Consider the following 15,353-nt stretch of genomic DNA (forward strand, 5'->3'; position numbering starts at 1 on the left):
AAGTATTCCCATTGAAGCCCATTCAATTCTAGATAAACCTTATTTTTGGGACTGTTTGGGAGTATTTTTGCATCAAAAATAATTAATCTGTGAAAATGGAAAAAATGTTTTGTTTTTTGGACATTGCATAGAAACAGATTATAACTTTAAATAACATATCTAATCTTTAGATGTCCTGTTGTCATGTTTAATAGAGAATCAATAACACTTACATATTATCAATTGACCTATTTAACAGAATAATAAAATATGCATATTTGCTGGGCTAACAATAATCTAATCTTTCATAATCTTCCCTTACTAAGCAAATGATAAGTTCAACAACTTTGAACATTTGAGCAGTTATTATTACTGCTTTGCTTTTCATGTAACAAAATGTCTCCTTGGTGAGAGCAGTAGTTATATAACCTCTGTCTCCCCCCACTTTATCTTTGTATGTCTCTTCCTTATGGAATATGTCTAGAAAGCTCAAATTTTAAAGCATATTTTAAAGCTTTAGACATGGTTTTCTGCTTTTACAATATGTTATAGCAGTGAAGACAAGCTGAAGCTTATGCATCACACCAATGCTTACTGATGAAATGAATTCATCAGAAATATGCAACTGCCTTACTGAAAACAACCCTTTAGCGTTGAGTTGTGAAAAAGTGAGCAAAAACTACTTTGGGATAAGAAGAAAGTAAGTTTTGTAAGTGACCAGGAGAAAATCACCACACTCACAGTAAAAATAGGGTACGCAACAACTTTTTTTTTCTTTTCTCAAAGTGAACAAGTGGGATTGGAGTGTAATTCTGGCTTGCAACTCCATTGTTAAAGACAAAGCGTTATCAGCCCGGTTATTATCAAAAAAAAAAGGAGGGGTCAATTGAATCAATAAACATATTGATTCGAAGTTGGATGGAAACTCTAAGAAAGAGTTTGAATCCAACTTAATGGACCTTGCATGAGTTTCCATGCTTTGGTCTGGGAGTGCAACACTTTTATTACAACTCCCAGCTGCTTCCACCATTACGATTGCCACCCCCTAATTGCACAGTAGACTTTCCCTCTTCAGACACCTCTAGCACAGAGGTTCCTACAGGCAGTTTCCAGTCCAGTCCTTTAAAAACATATCATCACATATATATATGTGAATTTTTGATAATTAAAAATGAATCATCCTTCCAATAAAACAGATTATTAACAAAAAAGAACCAGCCAGGTAAAAAACTATTTTCTTCAAAGGTGTGCTTTTCTCAATACAACTGAGGTCTCCTATTTAAACCACCTTCACCCTGCTTCTCCTGTGCTCCACAGCCAACTTGCATCCTCCCCCCACACACAGGTTTCCAACTTTCTCTCTCCTACACAGAGAAGGGCTTCGAACACTCTAATCATCTCCTCCAAGTACTCAACTCCAAATAGCTGGCAGCTGGATTAGAGTAAATCACATCCACATAGGTGTGACCTACATCACACACATTAAAAAACAAACAAACAAACAAAACCAAAATGAACAGAAAACAATAATCCCAACCAGTGTTTGGTAGGAAATTCTCCCAATTATTCCATTATGCCACATTTTACAACACAGTCACAGAGACAGCCTCGGTTTTTGGTGTGACATAGCTTGAGGAAGACTGACAGCATCAAGAGGGAACATCTGTGATTACTGTCTTCAAAGAAATTTTCAAAAATGAGCCTCTCTGTTGGATCCACCTGGCGCTCAGCGTCATTCTGTTTTATTTCCTTTGGAGTTCATAATGTTACCCAGCGTGGTATTATGGAAAAGGGCAACCTGAAAGCCCCACCCCCAACAGCAGGATGGCCAAGCCATGCTCTTCTGCTCAGCAGGGACTCTAACCCTGTTTGCTTGTCAGTGGCTCAAAAGATGCATCCTCAACTCCGCTGAGCTGAAAGAAAGATCACAGCATATGTTTTTCTTCTTTTTTTTATTTCAATCAACATCCTCTCCCTTATTTGCTTGTTTCCGCTCTCAATTTCCTTTGGGTTTGTGTTTCATTTTTCATGGCTTTTCTGGATAGCACAGCATCAGCTGTTTTAAATTTGTTTTTGTGTTTTTTTTTTTACTTTGAAGAGTGAAGAAGAGTTCAACAGAGAACTCTACAGTAATGTTTATTTATTATTTAATTTATATTTACAACTCTATTTACTAGGTTTTTGTCAGGCCGATAGCACTATCTTCATTTTGTATTTAGTTGTGACTCAAACTAAATTCCATTGTGGACAGAAATTTTGCTGACCATTAACTTATATATGGACGTCATATGTTGAATGTGACATGTTAAAAAAAAAAACAAAACGCAGTGATAGTACTACCACATTTAAATATCAACAAAGAATTTGGATTTATAATAAATCTAAAAAAAAAAAATCATAGATCTTAACAATCGCTGTATGCTTGATGTTTGTGCACAGTTTTGATGAGACTAGGCCTTCATTAAAGAGGAGATAGGGTACATAAAAACATTTATGCATACATGCGCTACAATCATTAAAGTGAGATATGATTATTTATTTAGTTATTTATTTTATACTGACCTCTGTTAGAGCAGGAATGCAAAAAATAATATCAAATCTATTTGTACAGACTGAAATAGTGAAGCCACTGGTGAGCAGGATCAGATGGCAGGGTAAACAGATTATACTGCAAGGCTCCCATGGCATAACACTGGGCATTAATGTTAATGGAAAACCACATGACCTTGCAGTTGCCTCTGAGCAGCTCCATTTCAAATCCAATAGACATGACCTAGGTCTGGAAAACGCTAGTGAAATGGTGATTCAGGCACCTGATACCCATGCTTTAAAATAGTCTCTTTTTTCCCTTTCAGGGCATCCCAAAGGTCCCCAATAAGGTTTCCTCCATTCCCTGAGGTGGACAGCAAAAGGAAGAACTGATTGCAGGAAATCAGTTGCTGAAATAGTTTCCAGGATATCCACACATGTCTAATGCCAGATGTCATGTGATCCTAGCACTAAGCAGGTTAGCACTTCTACATCATTTCAATTAAGGTGTGTTTTCATAGTTGCTCATGAGACAGAATGCACTCTGTTTTATGGGAAATTTTATACTTAAGGTTGTTCAGAAGTACTGTGATGTTGGCTTTGCCAAGTATTGCTTTCCAATGCTTTTCAATCTTCCTGCTTTGGGAGGAATGGAGGGGATTGTGCCAACACAACACAAACAGACTTATTTAAAGGAGCTTTGCACACACGCATCAAATAATGGAAAAATGGAATAATATAACAGTGCGATTTTCCATCCTGTGGTGGATTTGCTTACAAGCACAGTACAGTTCCTCTGCACCTAGGGTCATCAGCACAATTTAATTACATTAAGAGACAGCTAAATTGGACTATGCAAACAGAAAAGGCTTAGGGGATTACTGGGACTCTGACAGAGAGATCAAGTTTTTCCTTGAAGCGTGAAACAATATGCCCAGTTCCTGGCAAGGTCCATGTGGATAAACATAGAGGGATGGCCAAGGCAAATTAATTTTTTCCTTGCTTTTATTTACTGTAGAAAGTCGTAGTGTTTCAAAATACACTTTACATGATTATAAAAAACTATTCCCATCTGAAGATGTTCTCACATTTTATGTATTACCTTTCTGTTTTTTTCAAACTGCATGCATTTGTATTGTGTGCATGCTGCCTAATATTTATGACAATATTTATATGTTGTAGAAGAAACATTATCTCACTGTTTTATGAACACTGCTTCCTGTACTGCTACAACCCTAGTGTATGACATTATATATATATATATATATATATATATATATATATATATATATATATATATATATATATAGGTGTTTATTTTAACTTCATTCATGGAAAGGCAGTTGGTAGAGACTGACATTTTCAGACCTTGGCCTTTACCAGCACCCCACTCCACCGTTACAGTAAACATCAGCCAGTCACTATGAAACAAGATCAAAGGTAGTGATGATATCTTCTCTACTAAAAGATGTTTTTAACATCCATCCAAGCCACCCAGTAAATGGTCATTACTCAGTTAAGTTCAGAAATGGACCCTTAAAATCTTCAATTTTTCCTCTCAGAAAAAGAGTCATAAAAGCAATCTTTTAGTTGCAGATTTTAAGTGTTTTAAGTTTTTTTTAAATAAAAAAACAAACAAAACATTAGCATATAGCATGTTACTATCAATTAAACTGAGATTTAGCCACTTGCTTACCAATAAATACACAAGCAACCAAGCAGCAGCTGATGCTCTACTTCTCCATCTGTGGATTGCTCTGTGTTGGGGTTCTCGAGGTGAAACATAGGGCAACCTTCCACTCCCTGAAGCAGCTGGAGTCAGACTCATTGGAAAAATGCCTAGAGGTGTAACTTTGTGCAGACAATTTATCTGAACTGCAACCTCTTCAGGTGTCTGTTCTCCCTGTAAAACTGGCTGCTGTTCCTCCAATTGTCCTTAAACAATTACTTCAGAGTGTTCAGGAGATGACTGTGGCCATTTAAAGAGCAGTTTTCTCAGCTACCATTGTGCAGGCCATCTAAACCATGGGATACAAAGCTCCTAAGTACAGTGTGAGCCAAATAAAGAGGTGGAGAAGGAGGGGGTGGCAGATAAAAGCTGACACCCAATGTATTATAACTCTGCTCTATTAGATATGAGCTTCTGCTCGGTTGAAGCACCATAGCTTAGGGCAAAGATACTGCTTGCTTATTGTGCTTTAGCGAGGGGGCTGGGAACACTGTGTAGCCACTGTGTTCTGTATACAGCACACAGTCTCTCATGCATGATTTAGTAAAGTGAAATTCTTACTTCAATTCCAAGTAGTGATACAGTAGAAGAGATAAAAGGATGTGCTTAGGCTGCAAAACGAATCATAAGACATACACTACTGGTTTGAAAAGATGGCTACTAATCAAAAGAGAGAACTCATTAAGGACATGCTGCTGCCACCTATTAGCTTTGACTCACTTGAGGAAGCTCGTAGCCTCCACCTTCTTTAATTGTTCATGTTGGGAGCCTTTTACTTCATTTGTAGTAATGTCATAGTACTGTGTGCGGATGTGGAGCTCAGCCTTGTTTGTGTCTTCTAACTTTAGAGTACCTCATCTTTACTATATTCCATTTTACATATAGAGCAACCCAGTATCATGGCAGAGCATGTAATAGAAACGCCACTCCACCATGCCTGCTTCTAGCTTTGCCTCTCCGAAGTTTGAAATGGTTATGCAGGCAGAAGTTGCAGTAAGCTGCAGTACCAGCAGAGGGAGATATTTTATTTCAAGCCAACATGAAAATAATCACGGGAAAGCATTTAAACAGACATTACAACACATTTACACGTACATACATATTAGCCATTATGTATTTAATCATTCTGGCATAGAAGGACGCTGGAATATACTTCATACCTTCCTTGGTTATTAGTGACTTCTTAGCTTTAATATGTTACCCCCACCCACCTGTACTGCACCACACCAGTACTTCACCTCTTTATTTAATCATAGCTCCCAAAACGACACTTTTGTTCTCCAGTACATAATCATCAGTTTAAAAACATATGCACTGACATTTGATAGGTGTAACTGTGAAGTTGCAACCTTTTTCCTTAGCCTAGTTTGAATTAGTTGCTGCCCAACTACGTCAGACTGAGGAAATTGTTTTTGCTGTGTGACCTCCAAATTCATAAGGCAATGGCAAAATTGCTGCATATCTAAATTTCTAAAGTCAGTACTTAGTATTGCTTAGATGTTCTATTTCTTAAGAATAATTTTTTTATTCTACCGTACAGCTATCTAGAATTGCCTTTTTCCGTTTTGGTGTATTCTACATGTCATTCCATTTCTTTATGTCGTTATACAAAATCTATGAATAATTAGTTTCAAAATTCTTCTAAAATTTCAAATGAATAGTTATTTTACTCAAGTTTATCAAAATTAACAGTAACTCTAAATATCTACAATTTAAAACATTTAAACTTTGGAGCAGTGTGACAAAGTGGCTAGGACTGAATTCATTTGTCACTTGCATATATTGTTATTTTGTGTTCTGTTATCGTATAGTCTATCATAATGCTTTAATGTAAACACAGCATATGTAACCTTGGCGCTACACACTATCCCGGGTCTGTTTGTGGTAGCATTGGGTATATTCATTTCATCTGTGCAAATGTTCTTAAAGCTAAATGTCACTTCATCATTAATTGATTTGAATCTTTCATTTGTTTATGTAGTTTGGTTATACTTACCAATGTGTGTTCCTTTGAGCAGGTCCTATGTGTAAAACAGGTATATGGGAAGGGCCGCCCCAGTACTTCCTGGTTTTTTTGGATATGATGTCATTGATCATGTCAATTGGGTGTAACCAAATGAAGGTGTCTCTTTTGTGTAAAATTGTTTATTTAATTTAAAATAACCTCATGAGTCAGATTAAGTGAAGAGATTGACTTTTCAAACCGTTTAGCTGGGTGAATGAGTTTTATTAAGTGGCAAAATTATTTTATTCTGGTTTCTTTGTCTAGACTGTGTTATTTAGTCTACCCTGTTTTCCCAATGGTAGAGGTTAATGAGGTCAAGGTGTGAGTGGAATTCTATATAAAGCAGGTGAGATTTTGACTACCAGGTTCTTATGTTTTATGAAACAGTTGTTGAAAGGCCATGCCAGAAACTAAAGAACACTTAAAAGAAACCTGAACAGTCTGCAGATGCTGTCTTCCTATCACTTTCCATGCTGCTTATGTTATGCTACCTCACAAGCAGTTAGCAGCTTTGTCTCACAGCAAAAGGTCCTGGTTTCAAATTACATGTTTCATGGTATCCACGTGGAATCACTTTGATTACTCTAACTTTCTTCCACAGTCCAGAGACATGCAAGTGTTAGGTAAACTGGCAATTCTAAATCGGCCATAGGTGTGAACGTGAGTCTAAATGGTGATCCGTCTGCCTGTGTTAGCCCTGCAATAGAGTGATAACCTGTCCAGGGTACTAATTTAAAGGAAAGAATGAAATCATGTCTCAGATTGGCAACATGGCTAAAATAAAATGACACATTAGAAATAATAATATAATATAATAATATTACTAAAATTCATATATAGTTTTATATAAAGAGTATACATTGCATAGTATGGACGTTTTTGTTTTTTTGTTAGTTTAGAAAAAAAAATCCTCCTCAAACTGTGTTGTGCTTTTGTTGAAAAATATTGTTCCTTTAAAGTAATGGTCCACCTCCAACACAGTTTCATACCAGATTTCACAAAGCATCTGGTTCTTGTAATCATTACAAGCTCTTATGGGTCTTGGTTAGATATTTCTCATGAATGTTGAATACTGGCTGTCATAGTTTTTGTGTTTCTACATAATGTGAATGTTTGTCTTGCATGTGTGCTTCCGTGTGTGTCCTGCTTGTCATTGCAAATGCCCGTTTTTTCCACCTGACACCGTGCCTGAAAGCATCTGACAATCAGGGGAATATTAGAGGGTTGGAGAGATTCCACTCTGGCTAAGTGGCTCTTATTGCTGTGGAGTGTGACACCACTCATATTCATAATGATTCACAGTGCTGTTGACACATGATAGTGCAGATAGCCTACTTAGTGGATTACAGTTTCTCTGACTCTGACGCTCTCTGATGGTGATGTTGATTGTATCTCCAAAAAGCTCCCTTGACTGGTTCATCATTTTCTTCGATCAAAAATCTGTGAACATGTCACAAATGACTTTGGTAATTAAAAAAAAAAGATGTCTTTTGATTTCAACTGGAGCATGGTTCTTAAAGTAGTGATTTTGTGAAATCAAAATAAGGTGAAACATCACCCTTTAGTCTCTGAATAAAAATACCAAAGTTAAAATGAAATTCATAGATTTTTCCAACAGCAGTAGAAAAATGTGACTGACACTCTCATTTGGTTGAAACTGTAGCATAAGCCATAGCTGTGCATATGTATGCAGCTGATCTCTTGTTTCTGAAACATGAAGCAGCTTGGTTGTACACGATTAGGACACTCTTCCATCATGGCTGCTTATACCCCAATCTTCTTAACGCTGAGTGCCAAGCACAATGGCACTGGGTCACTTTGCAAGGATAAAGGTTTAACTCATTTAGAAATTGAATATAGAGCCTTGTTCTTGAGGAGGATTGAAAACTGACCATTTGTTCTATGAGATGGAATGAAAAAGGTATTATTTGGGGAACAAATGTTTTTTCTGCTTCTCTCTCCATCTTTTTTTTCCTGCTCCTTAGTGAAACCAAAGCAAATAATATAACAGCTCATACATGCAATCTACTTTCTGATTTGGAATGTGCCTCTGTCTCCCAGTTTGATTGCATGGTGTGTATATCTGCATTATTGTGAGTTCTCCCAGCTTAATCCAGAAGTCAATTCTGCTTATCTGGATGGAGTATTTTCAGTCACTTTGGCAAGGACTGCCTAAAGCTGGCTTCAGTTTCTGAAGCTGAAAAGCAGCCTCACATCATCACACTACTACAACCATGTTTGAGTTGATATCATGTTCTTTGTATGAAATATTGTGTTACTTTTATGCCCGATGTAAGGGGATTCAAACTAACCAAAAATTAAGTGTTTTTCTTGACAGTCCATAGACTATTTCCCTAAAGTCTTGAGGATCATCAAGATGGGTTTTTTTGGCAAATGTGAGATGAGCCTTTGTTTTCTTTTAGCAGCGCAGTGGGATTTGCCTTGGAACTTTCTCATGGATGCCATTTCCCCCCTTATCTCTTTCTTATCAATGAATCATAAACACTCACTAAAGTCAAGTGAGGGCCTCAGTTATTTAGATTTTAAATGAAATGTTATGCTTTTATTGCTTATTCCTATTGCCTAAAGTATTTAATCAATAACTTTGATTTTGACACTACACACCTACTGGTTATCCATTTTTGGATGTGATAATCAAATTCATGACTGTGGATTTGTGACTGGAGCATTTGTCATTACTTTTATTCTGTACTTTAAACAGTTTTTGTCTGTGAAAAAAAAACACCTAAAAGGTTTCTGAGAGCTTTTCAAGCCTATTGAGAAAATACAGTGGAACACACACACACACACACACACACACACACACACACACACACACACACACACACACACACACACACACACACACACACAAATCCTAAGAGTAAAGAAGGTTAATATAAAAAATAGCTAATCAGAATATCTAAAAATGGGAAAATATCAGTAAACGTAAAAGCCATACTGGTTAAATCTGTTTTAGGGAAACTACAGACTAACCTGGGCCTTGTTGCTGGACCATCTCTGACAGAGCCTGCTGGTGGATGAAGAGAACCAGACCTCCAGCAGCGAACAGCAGGACAAACCAGAGGGAACAGGGCAGTCTCCTTCTCCGTCCACGCAGGGAGTCCACCACCATCTTCCACTTCATCCACAGCATGATGTAGCACAGTCAGATGCTAATGTAATAAGTTCTGAGGAAAATTAAAGAAAGTGTGAGTATTTTCATTTCTTTGCATCAGTATTGCAGTTAAATCAGTAAATAACACTGATGGAAAATAACATATATTCTCTTAGTTACCATATTTCTGTATATTTAAAATGTGCTCATCCCTTACTAAACCAAAAAATGCAATCAAGTTATTCGTTTAATCAGTGTTAACTAATTAATAGTGTCCATATTATGCAATGTACAGGTTAATAATGTATTGTCAGAGTCGAAAAAATCTGAAACATTTAATCCTTAAAAACCAAAATATTTATCATATATGTTCCAGTGCAACTATACCCACAGTAGCCTCTGTCTCTTTAAACTCCCAGTTCCACACCCCCCCCACAATGCTGGTCTTGTTCAAGTACATCAATAAAGAAATAATAATCATGAAAATACACCAAAGGAAGGGATTAACAAAAAAAAACAATAATACAGATTCTTTAAAGTTTGCATTTTTTCTGCATTTTTGCTTCCCACAAGTGCATTTTGCAGGATGCTTCCTTGTGTTGGAGTACTTTCATATGGTGCATTTTAGCCTGGAACCAAACAAATCTGAACACTCATGTTTAATTTGTTCTGGCAGAATACATCTGGCCCCCTCCCGTTCACACAGATTTGCACTAGGCCTTCACCATGCTGGGCCAATCAAAACCATTTATCTAATGTGTGTTGGGCTTGATACAATTACATCCCTGCATGCTATAGTCCATTTACATTTTCATTTTATTTATTTATTTATTCTTATTTTACGCGTTTCATTGCTCTAATTGGTTACAGGTTTATTCAGAAATATCCAAATATCCAGAGGAATTTTGGAATTAGTGTAAGAGCACACCTTGAAAACTAAAACTGACAAGTTCCACAGTAATTCATATTTGGCCTATTTGACAGCTTTTTCTTTTTACTAAAGTAAATTATCTACTTCTTCCTCCATTGGTAAATATCCTTGAACCTTTTTTTAATGAATGCAGCAACAGTCCACATAGACTTTTGTGTCTAATCAGAGTGATGTTTTCCACTATGCAGCCTGAAAATGAAGATTAATATTGCATTTAAATGAACACAAGATAGAGTCCTATAATTTTAAACCTGATTATAGCACTTATATCAGAATTGTTTGGTGTCTGTGTGCACATCTACAGCATAAGAAGTTCCGCTAGATTACAGACTCACAAAGGCAAAATAAGCCAGGGTATTTATCCACACCCCAAACCCCAGCCTATTCATGTATTTAAGTTAAAAAAAAAAAAAGTTAATTGAGTCAGACAAATTAATGGTGTTTAGAAATTCAACATGGAGAACACCTAATTCTTCCAAATAAAGAAATCGGTGTTTTGTTTGTAAGGATAGAGTCAAGTAAACACAATTCCAGTTGGACTGGCATGGGCGCAGACCTGTTCTAAGGTCTGTTCACACAGCAGAAAGACCGCGTAGCATCTGTCTTCAAATTAATATGCAAATGAGCTGTGGTACTACTCGAGCATGTGTTGCCATTGCAGAGAACAAAATTGGCTCTATTTGAGGGATGTCAAAAACTTGACTTTCACATTGCACCATGTGCTGATACCAGAACTGAAAACCATAAATGAGTGTCAAAAACCAGTTGTGACACGTGTTTGCTGCAATTCTTTAATATACAAAGATTTCTGTCAAGATTTACCTTTTGTTGATACAGATGATAAAACACATAAATAAAAGAATGCAGCACAAACACGCAAAAGAAACAGAAATCCAGAGGGACTTATAACAATATCTCACTACATAATCAAGGTAACAAACAGTGACAAAGAAGACATCAAAACATCAACTTGGAATGAAAAATGATCAAATATGCAAATAAGAGAAAATACACAGAATGTAGATAGATGCATTTGTGTTTCAAGGGATGGGAAATGTTTTTTGTGTCACAAAAATCTTTAAAAAAAAAAAAAATTGGTCAGGTGAAGTAAGCCTTTACTGAAATGGGCCTTGGCATTTCATCATCAGTGCAGATGCAGCCAGTGATCCATTACTGTTACAACAGTGTTCCACCTAGAGTAGGAGTACTGAACTAATTCAGATGGTGTCCACAAGGGATATTAGGTTTTTCACACACAGGATTTTGGTGCTTCAACACTGATACTGAAACTCTCAAAGGATTCGTCAGCTGTTGGCAAAAGAAAAAAAATGATTGTTTTATATCTTTTTTTTGCATCTGTTTCATGGATTCCAGCTAGGTTTAGCTATGACTTAGGAAAGAGATCTGAATAATAGAAACAAGGAGCCATGTAAGCAAGACATTCAAATATAATATGCAAGCAAATAATCAAATGTGAGTCAATGCTACAGTAATTCAACAGCCAGTAAGATGTCACCATGTTTGCGTGCAAACACACATCTGTAGCGTGAAGTATATGGGTTTGTTTTGTATTGTATACACTATCAGTCAAAAGTTTGTTTTTTCTTTATTTTCATGACTATTTACATTGTAGATTCTCACTAAAGGCATCAAAATTACAAATGAAAACATAGGGAATTATGTAGTAAATAAAAAAAGAGTGAAATAACTTTTATAACGTTTTATATTTTAGATTCTTTAGAATAGTCACCCTGATTACTGCTTTGCACACTCTTGGCATTCTCTCTCAATGAGCTTCAAGTGAGTAGTCGCCTGAAATGGTTTTCCAACAGTTTTGAAGGAGTTCCCAGAGATGCTGAGCACTTGTTGGCCCCTTTGGCCCTCACTCTTCGGTCCATCTCATCCCAAACCATCTCAATTTGGTTTAGGTTAGGTGACTGTGGACGCCAGGCCATCTGGTGCAGCACTTCATTCCTTGTGTTTCTTGGCCCAAACAAATTTCTTCTGCTTGTTCCTTTTCCTTAGTGGTTTCTTAGCAGCTATTTGACCATAAAGGCCTGATTCACACAGTCTCCTCTGAACAGTCGATGTAGAGATGTATCTGCTACTGGAAGTCTGTGTGGCATTTATCTGGGCTCTAATCTGAGGTGTTGTTAACTTGGAATTTCTGAGGTTGGTGACCCTAGCTCTTCCTTTCTTGGGGCGGTCCTCAAATGAGACAAAATATGAAATATATTTAGAGTTATTTATCATTTTTTTCTTTGCCACATAATTCCATATATCTTGCTTCATATATTTAATGCATTCAGTATGTATCTACAATGTGGAAAGTAGTAAAAATAAAGAAACACCATTAAATGAAAAGGTGTGTCCAAACTTTTGACTGGTAATGTATCCATCAGGAAGTGCACACAGCATATAAATCAATCAGTCAGTAAGTCACCACAGGTACTGCTTTAAACAATCAGAACTTTATCTCATTTGTAGTACTATTGCAAATCAGAGTACAGGGTGGGCCATTTATATGGATACACTGTAATAAAATGGGAATGGTTGGTGATATTAAAGTCCTGTTTGTGGCACATTAGTATATGTGAGGGGGCAAACTCCTCAAGATCGGTGGTGACCATAGTGGCCATTTAGAAGTCAGCCATCTTGGATACAACTTTTGTTTTTTCAATAGGAAGAGGGCCATGTGACACATCAAACTTATTGGTAATGTCACAAGAAAAACAATGGTGTGCTTCGTTTCATATAAATGGCCCACCCTGTACTTGTATTGTGGTCAGCAGTGTCATTTTTACCATTTAGGGAACAGAAGGAAACAGAATTATCTTTTAAAAGAGATGTCATAGGAGGCAATACCAGTCTAAGGATGGTATGTATCAAACATGTAACACGACCAGTAGCAAATATTCTTCCAAAGCCCTTAACTTATAGAAAGGTCACTATAGATGACCAGAAAAATTCTAAGCTACATTAAAAATAAAAATTATTGACATGCTGTCAACAACTGCCACTGTAGAGTAAGATAAAAATGATAGGGATACTTTACTTGGACAGATAGCAGCTGAACTGATACTGTTAGGATGCCTGGGTCATTGACCCAGGGTTTTTGAGTTTATGATATTATTTATACTGTCTAGTTTTTGGTTTCTTTGCGTTCTGTCTTATGGTTTATGTCTCTGTCTTCTTTAGTTGCTCTGTCTCCCCTATCACCTGCATCCCCTTGTCTAGTTCGCGTCTATGTGTATCTTAAGTTCCTATATCCCCTTGTTCAGTCAGTGTTTGTGTCTGCCCTGTTCCCACGTCTCTGTTCCCTTTGTAGTGCCTGCATGTGAGTCTGTGTCTTTGTTCAGTCTGTGTTATGTGTTTCCTGTTTTACTTTGAAGGTCTCCGTCTTTTCTCAGTGTGTTCAGGTTACGCTTCTTTGGTCTCGTCAGTTCTGATTTGCCCCAGCTGTGTTTCCCTCCTGTTACTCATTTCCTGATTGCTCCCTCTGTGTATTTAAGCCCTGTGTTTCTTAGTGTCTGGGTTGCGAGCTACCGTTTTCTTAGCTGTGTGTTCTGTCATTTCTCTAGTTTAAGTTTGTTTTGAGTTTTTTAGTTTTGTTATATTTTGAGTATTAAATTAAAGCCTTTTTTGAGTTCACGTCTGTCTCCGGAGTCTGCACCTTGGGTCCTATTCCTGCCTGCACACAGCCTTAACCTAACAGATACAGCAGTAGAACCCATATCGAAATGAACAACATGACTTCATTTGCATGTGCCTGGGATAAATTAGTTAGATGCCAATCCATGTTTTGGTTTTTATTGACAACACTGGCCTGAATGTTTTTTCATGCCAATCTATAGAGAAACCATGCAAGCAAAGATAAACTGCAAAAAGTGCAATCAAAAGGTGAGAGAATTGTTTTTTCTTTGAATAAGTATTTGTTATTATGGAAAGGCAAGCTTACATTTGACACAGAGGTGTGGAGAGAAATGCATTTTCTGTTTTTTATTTCTTACAATGCGGTGAATGTACTCAAGGGTGCATCATTTCAGTTCAACACAATAGTCTTCCAACACTTGGAGCTTGTATCAAGCTTGTATCATCTCATGCACAAACTGTGAAAGGTGTTTCTAAAAGTTTTCTGTGTGAAGGTGAAGAAATCTTTGTGTATATGGTCGTAATGAAGATGTAAAACTCTCTGTGCTCAGCGGTTGTGTTATTTAACATTTTCTTCACTTTCATCTTCACAGCAGGAGCAGTGGAGGCAACAAGCGGGTACAAGCAGACGTTTCTGCCATATTAATATATGCTAGAACATTGAGCCAACTGTGAACTCCATACAGTTACCATGCAAATACAGGTTACTGAAAACCTGTATATAACCTGTATAAGTTATTTGCTTCTTCAAAATTTCTTAGTTTTTGCATATTTGTCATGCTTAAATGTTTCAGATTTTTTTTTAAAGTATTATTTAATTTATTAAGGAAAAATCTACAATGACTAATAACCAGAAAAAACACAAAAGGCTCATCTTACGTTTACCCCCCCAAAAAGAAAAGAAAAATGACATATGAGAAAATATTCTGTGGACAAGACAAAAGTAAACATTTTTGGAACGTTTGAGTCCTGTTAAATCTGGTATAAAACTAACTAGCATTTCATAAAAAGGAGATCATACTAACAGTCAAACATCGTGGTGGTAGTGGGATCTGGGGCTGCTTTGTTGCTTCAGAACCTGAATGACTTGTTCTACTTAATGGAACTTTAGATTATGCTCTCTACCACAAAAACCTGAAGACATCAGTTCATGCCATCAGTTCTTGCCCTGCAGGTTAAAACACTTGGGCAATGATCCAAAACACATGAGCAGTGGCACCTCTGAATGTCCCCACGCAAAAACAAAAAAGCAAAGAAGACTGGAGTAGCCTAGTTAAATCACAAGTCAAATCTTTGCATCAGAGAGGCAAAGGGGGACTATAGGAGGAGGATCGAGGACCATTTGAAGAGTAATACCAGCCGGCAGGTGTGGCAAGGCATCCAGCACCTAACCAACTATAAGATCAATCTC

At 37.0% G+C, this 15,353-nt stretch overlaps 1 protein-coding gene across 2 annotated transcripts in view; it reads right to left on the reverse strand.

The window, feature by feature from the left end:
• Positions 1–15,353, reverse strand: part of chst8 (carbohydrate (N-acetylgalactosamine 4-0) sulfotransferase 8) — a 172,868-nt gene that overhangs the window by 114,160 nt on the left and 43,355 nt on the right. For both annotated transcript variants that reach the window (XM_026174185.2, XM_080299982.1), the window contains one exon: positions 9,240–9,433. In XM_026174185.2, coding sequence (XP_026029970.1) covers positions 9,240–9,399 — 160 coding nt within the window. In that variant the 5' untranslated portion in view covers positions 9,400–9,433. The remainder of the gene's footprint in view (positions 1–9,239; positions 9,434–15,353) is intronic.

Source organism: Astatotilapia calliptera, chromosome 1, assembly GCF_964374335.1.
Source record: "Astatotilapia calliptera chromosome 1, fAstCal68.1, whole genome shotgun sequence".
Taxonomy (NCBI): Eukaryota; Metazoa; Chordata; class Actinopteri; order Cichliformes; family Cichlidae; genus Astatotilapia; species Astatotilapia calliptera.